General features: G+C 34.5%; 1 protein-coding gene across 5 annotated transcripts in view; it reads left to right on the top strand.

Moving 5' to 3' along the window:
- Positions 1–16,714, top strand: part of NFIB (nuclear factor I B) — a 223,769-nt gene that overhangs the window by 172,606 nt on the left and 34,449 nt on the right. For all 5 annotated transcript variants that reach the window (XM_070938595.1, XM_070938596.1, XM_070938598.1 and 2 more), the window contains exon 8: positions 2,095–2,273. In XM_070938595.1, the coding sequence (XP_070794696.1) occupies positions 2,095–2,273 (179 nt within the window). The remainder of the gene's footprint in view (positions 1–2,094; positions 2,274–16,714) is intronic.

Below are 16,714 nucleotides of genomic sequence, written 5' to 3' on the forward strand. Positions count from 1 at the left end.
TTAAATTGGTTTTTTAAATGATTGGGGTTTTAATATGTTTTGGGCCAAATTTGTTTAATTCGATTTTACTTTGTTTTTAAATTTTGTATTTATGTATTTTTACTGTTTGGCTGTTCACCGCCCTGAGTCCTTCGGGAGTAGGGCGGTATACAAATTAAATAAATAAAATAAATAAATAAATAAAATAAAATTGACAGCTTATAGTGTACTTTAATGAAAGTCTTTTTTAAAACTTCAAATTTTCAGCTGTGTAAACGTATCATTTAAGAGGTAGTTAAATAATAGGAAGGCCTTTCTGTGAACTGAAGTGACATCATTATAGCCCTTATATCAAGGGCTCTTCTGATACTGAATTTTCCCCACAGTCATGTTTATGAGAGGAGTGGATTTTCATTGGCCAGTCAATTTGAATTTCCCTAGCCTTATGCTAAGGTTTTTGTTACCATTTGCTTACTCAAATCAATGGCAGGTCCCAAATATAATTTAAGAAGAATTTGTCCTTTTATTTTTAGATTTTATGGAAGCCCCTGCAGCTGAAATGTTGTTTAGCAATGTAATGCTTGAAGGCATCTGAACTTCAGATTTTCAGCGTCTTTTTGATTGAGCGAAAGTTTTTTGGCCAAGCCCATAATTGCCATTGTGAAAAGGATCTCCTCCAGCACAGAGGTTTAAGCATTGGATAAGAGCGGGACAGACCTAATCCTACTCCCCACTTGACCCACTTACTGGGGATTTGGGGTCAGTCACTCACTCTCTTGCCCCAACTTTATTGTTGTGGGGATAAAAGGAGAAACTAAGGTTACTTTTTACCTTTGAATGAATTATAAAAACAATTTAGCCAAGAGGAAAAAAGTAGATGAAAGTGGAACATAAAAAATGCATTCTGCATTCTACAATACATTCTGCATTAGCCTCAAGTTCATTTGAAACAAGTATTTTATAAGGCAGAATTTGTATTTAGAATATATTGCTTTTAGGCCCTGGTCAGAGTCATCCCAGGCCTAAGTAATGATAGAGATAAAATGATTTGTATAATATTAAAGCTAGAAGCAGTGAAGATACCACTCATCATACCAGAGAAATATATTCGAAAAATAAATAATAATTTGTATGAAATATGGTTGTAAAGCTACACTGTAGGTAATGCATTGCTTTGCAGAGTGAGTCCTCAGGGAGAAGGGCGGTATAGAAATCCAATATAAAATAAAATAAAATAAATAAATAAAGATGGATGGTATATTAATTTAATTAGTTAAAGCTATAGCTATATATTTATTGTCCCCATATGACAATAGCAACATCATAATATTTGTTCATTTTTTTTCTTCCCATTTCTTGTTTATGTTTTTATCACACAATATATCTTATATATAAATGAAATGATATTAATGATTGAATTATAATGTATCTCCCATCTCTGAAGTACTAACTCCCTTTATTGCTGAGGACTTTGCTGAGTGTTTTTAGATTTAGTACACAATTGCATGGTAGAGAAATGCAAGGGAAAAAATCTGTATGGGATATGATAGCCTTTTTGTTCAGAGAGATCTTGGGTGAAAGATTTTCCCAGGCCCTTAAATTGAACATTCATTAGCATTTTCACAATGGGTTGCTAATTATTCATGGTGTTATTGCTTAGTAATTATTCCCCACCCTCCCACCCTTTCACATGCATTTAGCTAGGGTATAGCGGAAAGTATTGTTGGATCATTTGCTGCTTCTTCAGACTATGTCTCTTAACTTTCAATAAAAAAAAAGTTTTATAGTTTTAATTTTATTGATTTACCTTAGTTTTAGATTGTATTTGATAACTGAAATATATTTTCTGAAATGCAATGCTCTATGCAGAAGTATGCACAATAGAGTAAATATGCACAATAAAGCAAAATTGCATCACTAAAGAAATAACTATCTCCTGAGACACTTCGAGTATGAAGGACTAGTGGTTCAAAAGGTTGTAGGTTAAAAATGGGATGGATGGAAAGAAAATAAACAATTTTGTATTGTTTGATTTAGATTTTTCTCTACTGTCTTATGTGCTGAATTTTATTATAAAAAAGATACTAAATAACTTGTGTTCTTCTTTCTCTCTAGTCATCTCAACTAGAACTCCACCTCCACCTTCACCATTGCCATTTCCACCACAAGCTATTCTTCCTCCTGCCCCATCTAGCTATTTCTCTCACCCAACTATCCGATATCCTCCTCACCTGAATCCTCAGGATACTTTGAAGAATTATTCTTATGACCCGTCCAGTCCACAAACCAGCCAGGTACTGTAACAGCCAATAATATGGTCTTGGGATGAATAGTCGTGGGATGAATTTTTCTGTAACACGTTTCAGATTGGATGCTTGCATTTGTTTTGCCCAGATTGAATCTTGTAATATAATTTTTAAAAAAAACCTTCAGCATTTTGTTATCATTTGACCATATAAAAGGTGGATGGCTACTTGTGGCCATATTCAAACCCTTAGTGCTTTTTGGATCATTAGCTGATTTTGGAATGATATATAGATGAGCACGCATAGCTACATGGGATCAGAACATGCTAGGATTTCTTTTTCTGAACTGGGAACTATTCTGAATCTTTGCTTTGTGTATTGAATGAAGGGAGCTGGTTGAACATGTACCTTTTCCTACTTTTTTGTCTAAAGTCTGCTAGATCTTCCTTTGTATCTAACTTATAGCCATTTATGGCAGTTACTGTGCATAAAATAAGTCTGAAGTGCTTGATTCAGGGAGAAGTCAAGAATGTGCTAATGTAAACACACACAAAAAGAGCATGCAAGCCTATTTATAGTTTGCTATTTACATAAAGTCTTTTGAATTGCATACTGCTTTTCAGTATTCTGAGTATATTTGGCAAGTGTTTGAAGTGGTGGAGAAAGGTAGCAGTGAACTGTATTTAAAAAAGAAGATGAAGTGGTTAGTTTGATAAGAACAATTGCACATGGTTATGTGTCAGTTCAGACATGTTTTTAGCGTGGCAATAATGCAATTTTTAAACCAGAGAAGTGATTTACAAAAGACTTGGTTACAACTGCCTTCTTATAATAACGTCCACATATTGCATGTATGAACTGTATAATATCTGAAGTATAATGTACACTTTATTGCAGAGTTTGATTCCTATTTTTTTTGTCCCGCGTACAAGTTTCTGAAAAAAATCATTTTTTTGTGTTGCTTTCATTTCAAGAAGATTTTGATTGATACAGTTTAGTTTCTAAGCTGCTTTTCAACTTTGCATTTTTCACATTAAAGTACAAACACGGCAAAAAACAATGTCTATAAAAGTATAACAGAAGACTAACCAAAATTTACAAGCAATAATATAAACAACCATTTAAAAATCAGCAGTACAAAGTTTCTATTCTCTTATTAGAACCAAGTATGCAGACTGAGACAGGCAACATCTATCCTTCAGAAAGGAGATCTAGGTTCAGGAAATTGAGAAAGGATGACTTGATATCTATTACATCTCCTTCCATAGAAGCATTCTATCAAGCATTTTGAATCCACATTATTTAGGACTTTACAAATTTAAGACCAGCATTTTTATTTTATTTTTTTTAATTTGATTTATATGCCGCCCTTCTCCGGAGACTCAGGGCAGCTTACAATGCGTTAAGCAATAGCCTTCATACTTTTGTATATTTATACAAAGTCAGCTTATTGCCCCCACAAACTGGGTCCTCATTTAACCTACCTTAGAAAGGATGGAAGGCTGAGTCAACCTTGAGCCTGGTAAGATTCGAACCTGCAGAAATTGCAGGCAGCTGTGTTAATAACAGGGTGCATTAAACCACTGTACTACCAAGGCTCTTTTATTTGGTTTGGAAGCGATGTAAAACTCATTAGAATTCTCACAAAATTAATAATATGTGCTTTATGTACTATCTTAGTCAGCAATATTTTAATTTAATCTATTTTACGTAGCTCCACATTCAGCATGATTTAATAATTTAATTTAAGTCCTGTTTAGAAGTTGCCAAATCATGGACAGGTAGACCTGTAACAACTGTGATGGACATGACCATAATGGAGCATGTCCATCAGTTTTAATTCATGATGGTGGTAAAGCAGCTCATGTGGCTGTCCCAATTTTATGACCTTTTTTGTGGTTATTGTTAAGCAAATGACCTTAAGAAGTAAGTCCCATTTTCATAGTAAATGCTGTGACTGTGGGATGCTGCAAACGGCCATAAATGTGGCCCAGATGCTGTGTGCCTGGTCACAGGATTGAGGAGGGGGGGAACACAACTGTTGAAACTTTGAATAATCACTAAGTTGATGACTATAAGTCAAAGTCTGCCTGAAATACTATGGCAAATTCCTATCTAGTTCTGAATGAAGTAACCAGAGTTGTTGATACATTTTCATGTGATTCTAGACAAATGTTATATCCAAAACAACTTCATAGTTGTTATCTTCTACTTTCAATTAAAAAACTTTTTTTTTCTAAAATAGATGATCCACCATTTCTTATATCCTTGAGTCCAAAAATAGGTGTATTGCTTACTTACATAGAGCTGGAATTTAGTCACTATGTACAATTTGAAGGTTGATCTAACGAGAACTACAAACTAATACTGTATCAGTAATGATGGATAGCTTTGAAAAAATATTTAATTTTTTAATGAAAATAGAAGAACTTTATTCCCTAAAGCAAAAATAATAATGGTTGAAGAATAGTCTCCCAGCACCACCTTCTGGAACACACATATGACTAAAGAACAGAGTACCCTATTAATTCTGATTTGGATATTCTGGCAGCTATGCATGACAAATATTTGCTTCTCAAGAAAGTTATCATCAAGCATAAATTTTTACATTTATTTTTTCAAACTAAAAATAAACCACATTCTAAGCCCAAAGTGTCTTGGACCATGATGGGATATTCTCAAATAAATAAGAACTGCATTACAACTTTTATCACATAAATAATTTTTCTTAGATGATTTATGTTTATTATCAATATTAAATGCCAAATTTAATATATAAGTAGTACTAAATCCCAATATAGTAAACATAACTTAGAGTCTAAGATACAAAATGCTGTCAGAATCTTACTGTTATTACTATTATTTCTGCTGTTAAAGCACAGATGGGTTAATGGCTCATAGGAATTCATTTTAGTTAGTATAACATTTCCATTAATTATGAAGTCTAATTAAGATATCAATTAGAAGTCCTTACTGTTAATTAATTGTGGAAAATCTATTATTTTTATTGTTGGCTTTTAGTCTAAAATGAGGTCTTTAACTAGACATTATTATCTGAAAATGCAAATAAAACCTATCTTCTATTGTACATTTACTTAAGAAATACATACATTCATATTAATCAATTTTTAAATTTGGTCCCATTATCAAATTTGTAACATTAAGAGCTTTTAAAAAATCAGTATTAACTTTATCTTTTGCTGCCTTGCTAATTGCATCTTTAATATTGCAAAACATAATTAGGAAAGGATAATTCCCGAATATTACTGTGATTTGAGAAGATATGTCTCCCATTAATAATTATGTGTTTATGGTTTTGTTTATAGAATGGCAGAATTATTAAGCTAAACTATGGAGTTTAAATTCTTCTTTGCAGTTTCTGAGATTCACACATCTGTGTCTGGTCCTACCTACATCTTCATATGAAAGTTTCTAGAAGTCAAATTCGGCAGGAATCTTTTCTCCAATTTGGAATGCATGCTCAAAGAATGCTGCTCCCATTGTTGATTATATAATGCAAGAATTTAGGCATTTTGGTATTTTGTTTTTTGCTGGCCTTTTTTCTCTTCTACTGCTGTTCAGTTTTTGTTTTTTTTCTTTTTGCTCTAGCACAGCATTTTTCTTTTTGCTCTAGCACAGTGAATATTTTGCAAATTTTACCTGCCATTTTTGTACTACATCACCTGATTTTTCAGTTGTTGCATAGAAAATACTTTTGAAACTGTAATAATAGCCTGTTGGATAGCTGAAAGAAAATTAAACTCTCCGGAATTAAGTCTTTAATTACATAAAACAAGGTATATTTATTTATTAAATCAAATGGCCCCTACTGACCACCAGCTGAGGCCATCAAGATGTTTGGAGGAGTTACTGAAATGTTCTGCAATTCCTTTTGGTTAAAGCAATTTCCTACATTAAGGACAAGTTCTGTTTCTAACTCTGTCCTCAAACCAAATTTGCATTTAAACTGGATTAAATAACTGATTAAGTTATTTAATCAAATGTCTTATTATGAACTGCTGAAAATAGGCCAGACTGTGTGCAGACTCCAAGCAGAAGTGGGAATTGTGTATATGCAAGCAGGAAGGTGTGCAAAGCACAAGCCAAGGAGGGAGCTGGACTTGGAAATGCAATGAAGGAAAGTAGATGATCCTACACCATTCAGCCATAGCTTCTTCTTGTTCAGTGCACCTGCTTTTTTCCCTTGAATTAGATTTCATTGTGGTTGGTTGTCCACCATTTTGAGTACTATAAGAAGCCCATTTGTACTTGGTTGTTTGTAATTCAGAGGTTCATACCTGGGGACTTCCTGTATTCAACAAATGTTTGTACTCAAGCCAGTAATTTCTATATGAAGGAAATCTGTAATTGCCTAGGGGCCTAATGAGTCCTAATATTGTGAAAACAGTTGTCCTCTCCTTTACATTTTCATAAAATAGGACTTTGGGAAAATGATATAAATATACACAACTACAATTAGCTGTATTGTAGAAATAGGTTAGAATTACATTCTGCAAGATTGACAACAATGTAAATACATTGGTATACAGTGATGCCAAGATTTTTATCCAGGAGATTGTAGTACAAAGATTCCTTTTTCAAAAAGTATCAAGCAAGTATAGTGAACGACTCTACCATTTGCAGTTTGAGCCAAACCAATATGCATTCTATTTAAACCCATGTGATTATAATAATTTCCAAAATTCCATCTGTACAAATGCCATGTCGAATTCCATTATGCTTTTCTCACCTCACAGCATATTCATTCAGTGTTGTTTTCAAGTAACCGTTGTGATGATATTATTATTCATAATATAAAAAATAAAATAAAATCGTAGCATGACATCTTTATTTAAACTCCCTCAACCACTGAACCATTGTGCAATGTTAGACATTTACATTAAGTTGAGTTAAAGTTAAAACTCATATAGCAGTTTTGAAACTATTTTTTTTTTTGCCTTTTTGTTTGATTTTTAAGTTTGTCACATTCTGTAAGCAGCATTCATTATCAAACTCTCAGGGATTTAGCTGTAGTTTTGCAGTGTAATTGCATTTAATTACATGTGAGCAAATATGCAGGAAACCAAGGCTGCTTCTGCTAAACCAAAGAATCATTTGGCTTTGGGATGATTAGTTTTGATGTATGAAATCTATGTGAGCTGGTATTGATGAATTATTGTATTGATGCTTTACCAAGGTTAATGACTCAGTGTTAATGACCGTTTTGTAAGGCAAATTAGTTATTATCCTTATAGAATCCTGAGTACAGACCCTATCCTTGAGAATTGATATGGTGAGATGGTAGAGGTTTCCTGTCATTCTGCTCCATTGTCACTCCCCGCACTCTCCCCACCGTCAGAATTATTACTTAAACTTTTATAGTTGATAATGCTAAAATTATTCTGGTAATTGATGTAACAAGACAGTTATGACAGCAGTTCATTTTGTAGCCCTTTGTTACGCAAAAAAACTTTGTGTTATGTATATTATTTTGCTATGCTAAAGCACTTTTTAGTATTTTATAGCAAATAATTGTTAAGGTTTAGGACAAGCAGTTGTAGATATATTAAAATTGCATGCTAGAGAGAATAATGTTTGATCTTTAGAGAGAATTTGTTTTTTGAGTAGAAATTGGTTAGAATGGAAAACTTTTTGGAAAAGTCATAAAGATTTTTATTGACACCAAAATTATAACAGTAACTAGACAACTATAATAGTAAAAGCTGGTTTTGATTGGAAATATGAATAAAATTTTATATGAATAAAATACTTATGGGGTTTTGAATTGTGGAAACTATTTGCATTTTTAGAAATTTAACAAGAATGTATTATAAAACACATGTGAAGTAATTTAATTTTCCTTATTCAGGATAAAATTATTCTGTGGGGGTGATTACTTGCACTTTTTATACACAAGATTTATACAATCAAGTTTATAGAAAAGACATGTTAGTTTAAGTTCATTTGGGTGAAATGGTGAGCTTGTTTTTTCGATTATAAAAAGTCATTTAAAATATAATTCTCAAAATTTACCATTATGCTAATAATACAAGTTTATTTTGAGAATTATACATTAACATGGTAACATATTTGGAATTATTTTTGAATATATTTGTAAGTGGTCCAGTGAATAAAATGTTCAGATTGAATGATGCTCAAATAAGCTACCATGCCAAAAACCATTCAGGAAATTTGCTTCTTTTGTAAGTAGCCAAAACCCGCTCACTCATAATGGCGAATAAACTTTATTTCCATTATTGTTGGTTTCTTGAACTAGTTCTTTAGTTTTTCTGGGTTTTTGTTTAAGCCTTGAATAAGTATTAATCATCATTACTTGATTCCATATCAATAAAATATATGCTGTGTTTTAAAGTAGTTACTTCATTACTAATTTTCCTTTAAGAAAATTAAAAGAATAGATTGTTCTGGAATGAAAGTTCCCCTTTTGCAGTAGAGAAATTTCAAACATTTCTGTTCTATCTCCCAAACTAAAAGCCACCCCCCAATATTTATAACAACAAAAATAGACTCTATCTTCAGGTTTATAATAAATGATAGTAAAAACACCCAGTAACAAAAAGAAAAAAAGAAGTCTGGTGGGTAAGTTTGTTTTTTTAAAAAAGGTGGCCATGTTAGATTGGGTCTTATAGAAGTGCATATTCCTTTCTGTTGTCACCCATAGATCTGGCATTTCTTTTCAGGTTTTCAGATTTGTCATCATCAGAGATATTTAGGTTTCCCACTTGGGATTTTAATTTATTTCTTGATTCTGCCATCTGTTGTATTCCATACATTCGGACCAGTTCAGGCAAACTGGATGCTGATTTTACATCTGGTTTGCCGAACCGGTAGTTGCAAGGACTGGCTGACCCCGCCTACCCTGCCCCTCCCCTCCCAGGAGTCTCCACGTGGCCCATCTTGGATGCCAGGTAAGCGCAGGGCCCATGTGAAGGCTCTGGGAGGGTGAAAAAATAGGCCTTCAGGAAGTCCTGAAACAGGCCCGTTTCCGGCCTCCAGAGGGCCTCCAGAGCCCAGGGGAGACTGTTTTCGCCCTCCCGGAGGCTCAAGAAAAGCCTCTGGGGCCCGGGGAGGGCAAAAATGCTTTTCCGCTGTGGTGCAGGAGGCCAAATAGGCCACACCCCCATGGCCATGCCCACCCAGCAACCGGGCAGAGAACCAGTTGCTAACATTTTTCAATCCCACCCCTCATTGCAACTCATAACTACAATAAGAATGAAGGGATTTTTTTTTTTTTGTTATTCAAGGAATTGTATATGACGATTCTTTATACAGATCTTTATTTCATGTTCAAAATAATTTCCAGAACTACTAGTATAGAATTCTAATGACCTATTCTTTCTTATCCCCCCCAAAATGGAATGGCAGAGCCTTAATATTTCCAGGTATATTATTGTCTGCATCAAAACTGGCCTCGCCTAAATCTTCTCCCTTTTAAGTGTAAATTTTAAATTTTTAATGTATTTTAAAATTATGGGTATTTTAAATTATGGGTATTAATTCAGCCAAATTTATTTAATTCATTTTATTCGATTTTAAATTTTGTATATCTATGTGTTTTATTTCATGGCTGTGCACCGCCCTGAGTCCTTCGGGAGTAGGGCGGTATAGAAATTCAATAAATAAATAAATAAATAAATAAAACTACATAGAACATTGATATCCTTTTCAGTTTTTGTAAGCTATGGTGCAAAATAAAGAAGACAACTCAGAATATAATCAGTTATTGGTTGTGGAAAGCATGCTGAGAAATCTAGATACCTTGTGCTTGGCAAATACAGTAAATTTCCCAACATAGGTAGCCATTTTCTTACTTTTATTTTCTTACTAGAACATTATGGCCAGTTAGGCTAACCGACCATCCTGTGTTCCACGTTACAAAAATGAACATAATGCTTGACAGGTACTTTTAAATTATAGTATACAGTATTTTCTAAATAATATATACTTCACAGTGGTTTGGATCACTGCTTTTAGATCCTCTTTTCCTCTCCGGTGTATTCCTCTGCTGACTGAGAATGAGAAGTTAAATTCCCTCTTAAATTGTCCTTCTGGACAGAAATTGAAACTACAAGTTACTCTTAAATAAGTTGATATAATTGTTAATGTTACCTTTGTGTGATTGAATAGAACAGTTGCTTCATGATTAGTGTGTGGCTAGTTAAGCAAATATTTATTAGAATACCCCATTTCCCCCTTTGTGTACTATTTTTTTCCTGATTTGTTTTCTGGTTGAGTGATTAGTTATCTGAACATATGGTTGATGCCAGTTGTTTTACAGCTGAATTCAAATTCTGCAAGGGCATTTTTTATTTCACTTGGGGAAGAAGAGTGAAAGAGTGGCATGTTCTTGTATTATTTTTTAGTGCCCTTAAATAACAAAGGGGAAACTTGTAGCAAATTTGCAAGAGATTTCAGTAGTCGCGTAAAAAATTAAAGAACGCAGTGTGAAATAAAGAACAACATGTTAACAATGTAGAAAATTCAAAAGCACTGCCGTACCTTATTTTTAGTGATGGTAGCATAATAATTAACATAATGCTCATTCCTGAACGACCAAGTGGGTGTTTCAAAGTGGTCATTGTGAAATTTGTGACCAAAGCAAATGAAAGAAAAAAAAAACAACTAGGTTCCCAAATGAGTGGTTATGTTCAAAAAGTATTTCATTCATTTAGAGGTTAATTTTTTATGTGCTGTAGAAATAAAACTAACTTTTTTGAAGTATGGATGTTTGGGACAGGAAGAGTGATAGTTGTAGTAATAAACTGGCTCTATTAATTAGAACATTAGACAACAGAATGGATTCAGGAAGTTAATGAGACTAGTATTACCCATGCATTCCTTGAAATATAATTCTTGTTACAATAGAAACATTTTTTGTAGGGAACGTACTTTTATCGTGTTAGCAAAAGTTAGAAAACATAATGGGAAACACAGAGAATAAAGAAAAGTGCTAAATATACAAAAAGTTATATTGCAGTCACAATTATTGTAAAAATTAAATTTAAAAAAATATGGACCACAGATATGTAGAACAGACGAAAGTGGCTGGATTCAGCTGAAGAACTGCAAATATTTTTCTCTTTTAAAATAATGAAATGCTGGTTTGCTTGAATTAGAAATGAAACATCGGTGTATGTTTATATACTCACACTTGTAGTATGGTTAATTTTTGATTGACCAAATAACAAGGGAATTCTGGGATCGAATACGAGCTATTTAAAAGAAAACAAAAGAAATAACAAAGAAAACAAATAGAAATATGCCAATATATGATTAAAAACTGAAATATTCTATATGTGTGTCTTGCAGATTAAATGTTTTTGGCATATGTACCCTCATTAAATTTCTAAGTTCGGTTGACACTATGGCCAGAACCACAGTATGTATCTAGATGTGTATAGGCTGAATAGAATCCATCTTTTCGGGTCTGAATATGTGATTCCTAAATTAAGTGCTAGGTGATGTCCATGGATAGGGTCTTCCTTTATGTGTATTGAAATAGATGTTGACAACAAGCACCAATGTTCAATTTCTCTTTTGCATAATTTCATTTACTATTTCTGTAATTCCAGGTTCCCTCACTTCTCAATTTTTGCATTCCCCATTAGTTGTGCTATGTCCTTAGTGTTACACTAAGCATCTCTTTAACCTATATCACTGGGTACCCACTATTTGCAATAGATGTCACTCTGTCATTTAGAAAAAGTTAATAGTTAAGAACAATCCCAAGCAATGCCTTTTTTGAATATATAAATCAGACAGACAGACAGACAGATAAATAGATAAAGACAGACGGACGGATAACATGGAACCACATGTTGTAATAAAGATGAAAGTTATTCATGCAGTATTCAAGCCCATATGTAATATTTTCAAGAAATCCTGGAGTGTTTGACAGGTGACAGGAAGCAAATGTTGCCCCACCTCAAAAAAATTAGAAATAGGAGGATCTATCAAACTATAGATGAGTCAATCAGACATCAATGGCTGGGAAATTTTTAGAACAGACATTAAAGCAATTGATCTGTAAGCACTTTGAAAAACATGTGGTAATTATCCACATGTTACTATCGTTTTTGTTAAGAACAAATCTTGCCAGATCCAATTTTGACTGAGTAATTTCCTTAACAGAGTATGAAAATGTTGTATGCATAATATATTGATGTGAACAAATTATTTGACAAAGTATCTTATCATATGCTGATTAACAAGCTAATTAAATGTGGAATGGGTGTCATGAAATTAAGATACATAGTTTGGCCTAACCCTTCCCCCCCTCTTTCTCTCTCTCTCACTAATAGTTAGATGAAAGTGGAGACAGTTCTTATTAAATTTGCTGATGAAACCATATTGAGGAGGATAGTTAATACTAGAATTGAAATTAAATTAAAAATAACCACAATATTAAAAGATTTGGTTCAGAGTAATAGAAGTTGAAAGTTCTTTATTTACGAAGCAGAATTTACTGTATTTTTCAGAATATAAGACACACTTCCCCCTCCCCAAAAAAAGAGGGTGAAAATGTTGGTGCGTCTTATACACCGAAAACAGCCATTTTTGGCCTCCCAAAGCCCCGCCCTGCTCATCCCATCCCAGGGAAAAATTGGCTCGTTTTTCACAAAAACGGGGCCGTTTTTGCCCTCCCTAGCCCCCAGGACAGGGGTAGTTTCTACTTACCTTTACTACCGGTTCACAACGGGATCACATTCGCTTCGCTCGGGCACGCACCTTGCTTCTGCGCATGTGCAGATCACTTCTGATGACGTCAGGGTCAGTGGACAGAGCCTCCCTCCGGTTTTACTACCGGTTCTATAGAACCGGTGCGAACCGGGGGCAACCCACCACTGCTCCAGGGGCACTCTGCAGGCCTCTCAAACCCTCTACATGCCCCATTTTTCGCAAAAAGGGCCCATTTTGCAAAATACTGGGCGTGCAGAGGGTTTGAGAGGCCTGCAGAGTGCTCCTGGAGGCCTGAGGTGCAAAGCCACCCCCATTTTTGCGAAAAATGGAGTGCGCAGAGGGTTTGGAAGGCATGCAGAGTGCTCCTGGGGGTCGGGGAGGGCAAAAACTTTTTTTTTCTTACTTACCTCTTCGAAATCTTGGTGCGTCTTATACACCAGTGCGTCTTATAGTCCGAAAAATACAGTAAATGCACAGGTAGAGGTTGGGGACTACTTGGCTGATATGTAGTTGTTGTTGACTGCAAACTCAATATATGTGCCCCCCCCCCAAGCAATGTTGCATCAGGAGAAATATATTTCCCAATAATGGGAAATAACTATTTCATTATAATTTGCTTTGGTAAGATCTTGAATTCTTAGTCTATTTTTAAGAGAAATTCAGAAAATAAATACTTATTATATTTAAGAAAATTTCAGAAAATAAATACATATTTAAATACATTTCAGATTCAGAAAAAAAATAAAAGTTTTAGTAAAGGGCAATTAGAATGACTGGAGGTATAAACAAGTTCTCTGAATAGATATTGAAGGAGCTGAATATCAGAAAAGATGACTTGAAAAATATGATGCCATTTTCCTTAAAGGGTGTCACATAGACAAGAAAGTAAAGAATCTTGTTCCAGTAAATCTTGAAATTGATTTACAAGAAATTGTAAGAAGATGGATTCTGACTAAATGTTAGAACTTTCATACCTTGGACTTAGAATTGGGCCTTTCTGGTTCTGTTCGATCATTGCTGCTCCATTCCTTCATGAGCTGTACTGCAATCGTAAACATCTGTTTTAAAATAGCCCATTCCAATCAACTTGAATTTATTTAGTTTTGAAAAATTCAATTTAGTATGCTTGGTGTACTTTTATGCATTAGAATCTATTCTGACAACATGAGCATTAGAGGCATGCAGAATATATTTGCAAATGGATGTAGGGGTGTGGAAATCCTTCAAGAAATGCTTGACAAGATGTAGGAATACCTTGGGATCGAGGCAACTATTATATGATACAATTTTATTAATTAAGTACATCTGTTTGAATCACTAAACCAGCCATATCTTTTTAAAGTAGCTGCTTTGTGACACCACTTGGTGTGATACCAAGTGTTTGGGTATGCACATCCATGCAGAGATCGACAGAAACAGCTTGTAAAGCAGTCACACAAGACTGGGAAAAGATGTGGTAGGGTTAAAATGTTAATCAAGTTTACTTCTTAACTAGGTTTTTGCAATATTTCAAGTTCACTGCTCCATTTTTTGATAATTATACAGGTTATTAAAACTGGCTGCCTGTTCCGTAGACCAATGCCTGTTTTTGCTGTTTGTGGAATTATATGAAGGAAAAAAAAAGTGTAAATCTGCTGTAGAACATTAGGCATTTGTCGCTTATAATCCAGGAATGAAGCAAAGCTACATTCTGATACCTCTTCTTTTAAAATTTTATATGAACTCACAGGCTTAAACTGTGATGAAACCCAGATTTCAACCCTCCATATTAAGCAGTAGTTCTGCTCCATTCCACACATGCTGAAGCTATCCTCCGAAGCAGTCATTGTGTTATACTTTCTGAAAATAATTCCACATTACCATGCCTGAAGATTAATAGTTCTAACACAGGACTGTCAAACTTGCGGCCCGTGGGCTGGATGTGTCATGTGCTGGCCACACCCACGCCCGGTTTAGTGAAGGGGGGAAAGTACTGATACGTCACGTGATGCGGTGATGACGCGAGTTTCACACCCCTGCTCTAACATAAACCAAATCGATGTCTTAAGAAATTTGGGCATAAAACTCCAAGCGTTTGGTACCTCGGCCCATCAGTAATGGGACGTCAAAACTAGGCCTCCAAATTTGCAAATGCAGTTTTATATTCTGCCAATCACCATGATGATGGCTATGATCATTTTCAGGACAAAGTATCAAGTCACTTGCTTTATATATAACACACAGATTTGTTTCATGACTTAACCTGAATCAAGGGTGGGAGGGAGATAAATCTGCTGGAAAGTCCCACTGTGTACTGAATCCTTGCTAAGTCTAGAATTTGGCCTAAATGCAGCGGCGACAACCTGCATGGGACTTTGCCACCTAAAATACTGGTTCAAATTGTTTTAGGTAATACTTTAATCTCCCTACCATGGAGCAATTTTAGACCTTTGGGGAAATAGTGGCAGCCTCACAGTTACAGTGCAATGAGCTTTTAGGCCATTACCAAAAACAAAAGGTTTTTGATTGTAATATTCAGAACAATCTAAGTAATGCCCTAGTGACGAATGCAATAGACCTGTTGGGAGGCTGTTTTCCCATGCTAAGCATTTAGCAGAAGTTCTTTGCTAATTCTTAGGGGAACATTTATTAGGACCCCTTTTCATGTTTTGCCATCCTCATTTGTGAAAAAGTAGATTTAATAACATTTCTGCTTGAAAGAGACTCCACCCCTGTTACAGGAATCTTTTAAACATGATTTTGTGTTCTCTTACACAGCATGACAGGGTCATCCAACAACATTTTTCCTCACCCTCTATCCCCTTCACACTATCACTAACTACTCTTAGCTGAATTGTATCTCTGGATATTTGTAGATGGGTTGTGAAATTTATTTCAGTTGCTATTGCTACTAGATGTTCAATTGTGGAGCCCTTTTGAGTTCTTCATTTAAACAGTCTTGGTATTTATGACGAGCTTTATTTTAATCATCAATAAACAAAAGTAAAAACTTTTTAAAAACCTTATGGCTATATTTCTGTTGTTTAAAAATGAGAAACAATTCAGAAAAAATGCTGGGGAGAATATTTTAGGATGGAACAAAATATTGCAAAAATACTGCATAAAAGACACCTAAATGTCTTTTTGTCCACCAGGTACACCAGACAGAAAAACATGGCTGGATAAGCTAATTCCTCTTTATTATAAAACTACATGAACAGAATCTTGCAAGTCTGAAAGTACAGTTCTCCCACTATCATGTTTACAGCTTAATAACTCAGGGATGGTATATCCAGAGCCTCCTGCTCTTCCCACTATGCAGCTGCAACATACTTCCTCTTATCAGTCTGACCATTCCCAAGGCAGTATATCTTACAAGGTCATTCCCATATACCATTATGTTTTTGGACTCTATTCCTTTAAAGGCTGGTAAAATATACCATACAGTCACATGCCATACATCACACTTGAATACTGTAAATATTATGAAAAGACCTTGTTCATGACTCTTTTAACATCCTGTAATGTTAAAAAGTATTATAAATTTCATTTAAAGTGATACTTCACCCTACAGTTACGCATTTAGATATCATCAATATCAGTGGATATTAAACATATCTTGCATTTTATCTGGTCTTGTCAGTAATTACTTATATTTTTTGTACTTGTACATGGATTCACATATCAAAGGGAGCATTGTATAATTAAAATTTAAATATCAAAAGATAATTGAACCAGGAAAATTCTGTAGTTGGGTTATACCCGTAAAATTGTCAGTGTCAGAGATCAGTGTCAAACATCTCTTGATA

This window comes from Pituophis catenifer, unplaced genomic scaffold (genome assembly GCF_029215685.1).
Source record: "Pituophis catenifer annectens isolate HBS135680 unplaced genomic scaffold, rPitCat1.0.hap2 SCAF_2, whole genome shotgun sequence".
NCBI classification, from domain to species: domain Eukaryota; kingdom Metazoa; phylum Chordata; class Lepidosauria; order Squamata; family Colubridae; genus Pituophis; species Pituophis catenifer.